Raw genomic sequence first — 2526 nt, 5'->3', positions numbered from 1 at the left:
ACAATTAAATATATAGTCCAGATGATGAAGCATACAGAAAATGCCAGTAACAGAAGGCACCTCACAAAATGAAATAGCAGAGAGATGAAAGGGTAATTAAGTAGATGCTTTGAAAGCTTCAAATCTTTTATGTGAAGGATATTAGGCCTAGAGTAGGATAAAGCCGGCAACAGAACATAGGCCTTTGTATAGCAGAGGATGCTGAATAAATGTTATGAGAATAAAACTTTCCTTTGAATGACTTGCATTCCACTAATTAACCATTAGTTTAGTTTTCAAAACAAAAGGTTAATTTTTCTAGTAGTTTGTTGAGAACATCTTCTATATGAACAGATCAGCATATGTATCTGTTTTTAAGAGAGTTCTTCTTAGTTAATGTAGTCCACCAGCGAAGCCCATCAGGTAACAGATAAGCCTGTGAGAATTAGGATGGACCTATTTCATGTATAATACATAAATAGAATGCAATAATCCCCCATTACATCATGCGTGTACTGAAGATGCTCTGGGGCCTATTTTGATTGCAGAATCCCAACCAAGGACTACACTCCTCCTAATTATTGCAGATGCAAGGAAATTATGCTAGTGCTGTTGCAGGATTTCCTCATGTTAATCTTATCTATATCTTGTTCTTTCTCAAGGGGAAATCAGAGAATATAATCAGTCAAAATGATTTTTACAAACACCAGGATCAACTAATTTTCCCAACTCTATCTTTCCACTCAAAGGAGGACACAGTGTTTATGAAATCAATAATAGCTAATTTTATCAATGATTCTACCAAAACAGCTTAACCCATGTCCTTTCCCCTCAATCCAGTCTACGGCTTTCCCAAAGGGAGAAGATGTGCATTAGTTGAATCACTTTTCTTGATGACAGAGAACATAGAGAATGTTGATTCCCTATTCTCAGGCAGAGAAAATGAATAACGTTAGGGGTAAACAAAGTGATTGATAAACTACTTCACCTCTTGATGTCATTCACTCTGCCAAATTACACTTTAAATACAGTACTCCTTAACTTACAACAGTTTGTTAAGTGACCATTCGAAGTTACGTCAGTGAAAAAAAGTGACTGATGACCACTGCAACATCCCCACGGTCACATGATCAAAATTGAGATGGCTGACAACCGACTCATGTTTATGATGGTTACAGTGTCCCAGAGTCATGTGATCACCTGTTACAACCAAGCAAAGTCAATGGGGAAGCCCAATTCACTTAACAATCGTGCTACTAACTTAACAGCTGCAGTGATTCACTTAACAATTGGGGCAAGAAAGGTTGTAACATGGGACAAAACTCACTTAACTGTCTCGCTTAGTAACAAAGTTTTGGGTTCAATTGTAGCCGTTAAGTCGAGGGCCACTGTACATACATGTAATAATATTTAAGCCAAATCCAGTTGATTTAAGCCAAATCCAGTCCAGTTAAAGGACCTTTGGCTACTAAGTTTATTTCTAAAATTAATTTCCACCAATGTATTTTGCACTATATGCCCCAAGCTGTACTGTGGAGACCAATTTTTGATTCTCCAAATGATCTGGAAACTCATTGGATGATTTGAGGCCAAACACTATTTCTTATCCCAGCCTATTTTACAGGGATGCCTTTGGAAGAGTAAAACATTCAGAAATACAGTATAGAAACATAATTATCTCACCTTGGGCAATGACATCTTCAATATTTTTCCCATTTAACTCACTAATTACCTGCAGAAAATAAAATTAAGGAGTTAATTTAACAGCTAAGCAGCTAGTTTGATGTAGTGGTGAAGGTGCTGGCCTAGAAATCAGGAGATGGAGTTCTAGGCCTGCCTTAGGAATAAAAGCTGACTTTGGACCAGTCATTCTTTTAACCTGGCCTACCTCACAGGACTGTTGTGGGAACATAGGATGCAGAAGGATTAGATATGTTTACTGCATTATATATATTAAAAGGTTGGGATAAAAATCTAATAGTAATAATAAACATGGTGCTGCATCTGTGCTCTTGAAAAAACATTGTCCATCTCCTATTAGGATGGGAACAATCACTTGAGCTATCTGCACAAATTGCAGAACAATAATCTGCAAATTCTCAATATTAAGCTCTATAAAGCAGATTACAAATATAATCACAATAAAGGAGGATAACTCACATTGGACTCAAAATAAGCAATTGGTTCCATCTACTACATTTCCTATCAAAGTATTTCTATAGAACTATATCTTGTTTGTTTGAATCTAAACATTAAATATTATCATTCTCTGCATTCCCCCAAAGCAAGCAATATTTATGTTACTCTTGGCTATCTAGACTACATTCCCTAATAATAGAGTTTAGTTAAATACTACTACTTCAAAGATGTGCATTCATCAGCAAGAGGCCTTGAAACTAGCATATATAAGAAAAATTGTACAATATATGAATTAAAAAAAAATCACATCCTATACAAAACAATGCACATATTTCCAAAGGTTTTAAGAACCTTCTAGCCTTCAGTTTGGCAACATCCAATAAGCAGAAACAACTGGGGGGGGGGGGG

The 2526-nt window shown here is 36.1% G+C and overlaps 1 protein-coding gene across 1 annotated transcript in view; it reads right to left on the bottom strand.

Moving 5' to 3' along the window:
- Window positions 1-1662: 1662 nt before the first annotated feature.
- RPLP2 (ribosomal protein lateral stalk subunit P2) overlaps window positions 1663-2526 on the bottom strand; it is a gene marked incomplete at its 3' end in the record, with an annotated part of 7408 nt that continues 6544 nt past the window's right edge. The window contains 1 exon segment of the mRNA XM_015812010.2: window positions 1663-1711. Coding sequence (XP_015667496.2) covers window positions 1663-1711 — 49 coding nt within the window.

Source organism: Protobothrops mucrosquamatus, unplaced genomic scaffold (assembly GCF_001527695.2).
Source record: "Protobothrops mucrosquamatus isolate PMUCROS unplaced genomic scaffold, P.Mucros_1.0 scaffold_56, whole genome shotgun sequence".
Lineage (NCBI taxonomy): Eukaryota > Metazoa > Chordata > Lepidosauria > Squamata > Viperidae > Protobothrops > Protobothrops mucrosquamatus.
This window is presented reverse-complemented; position numbering and strand designations above follow the sequence as displayed.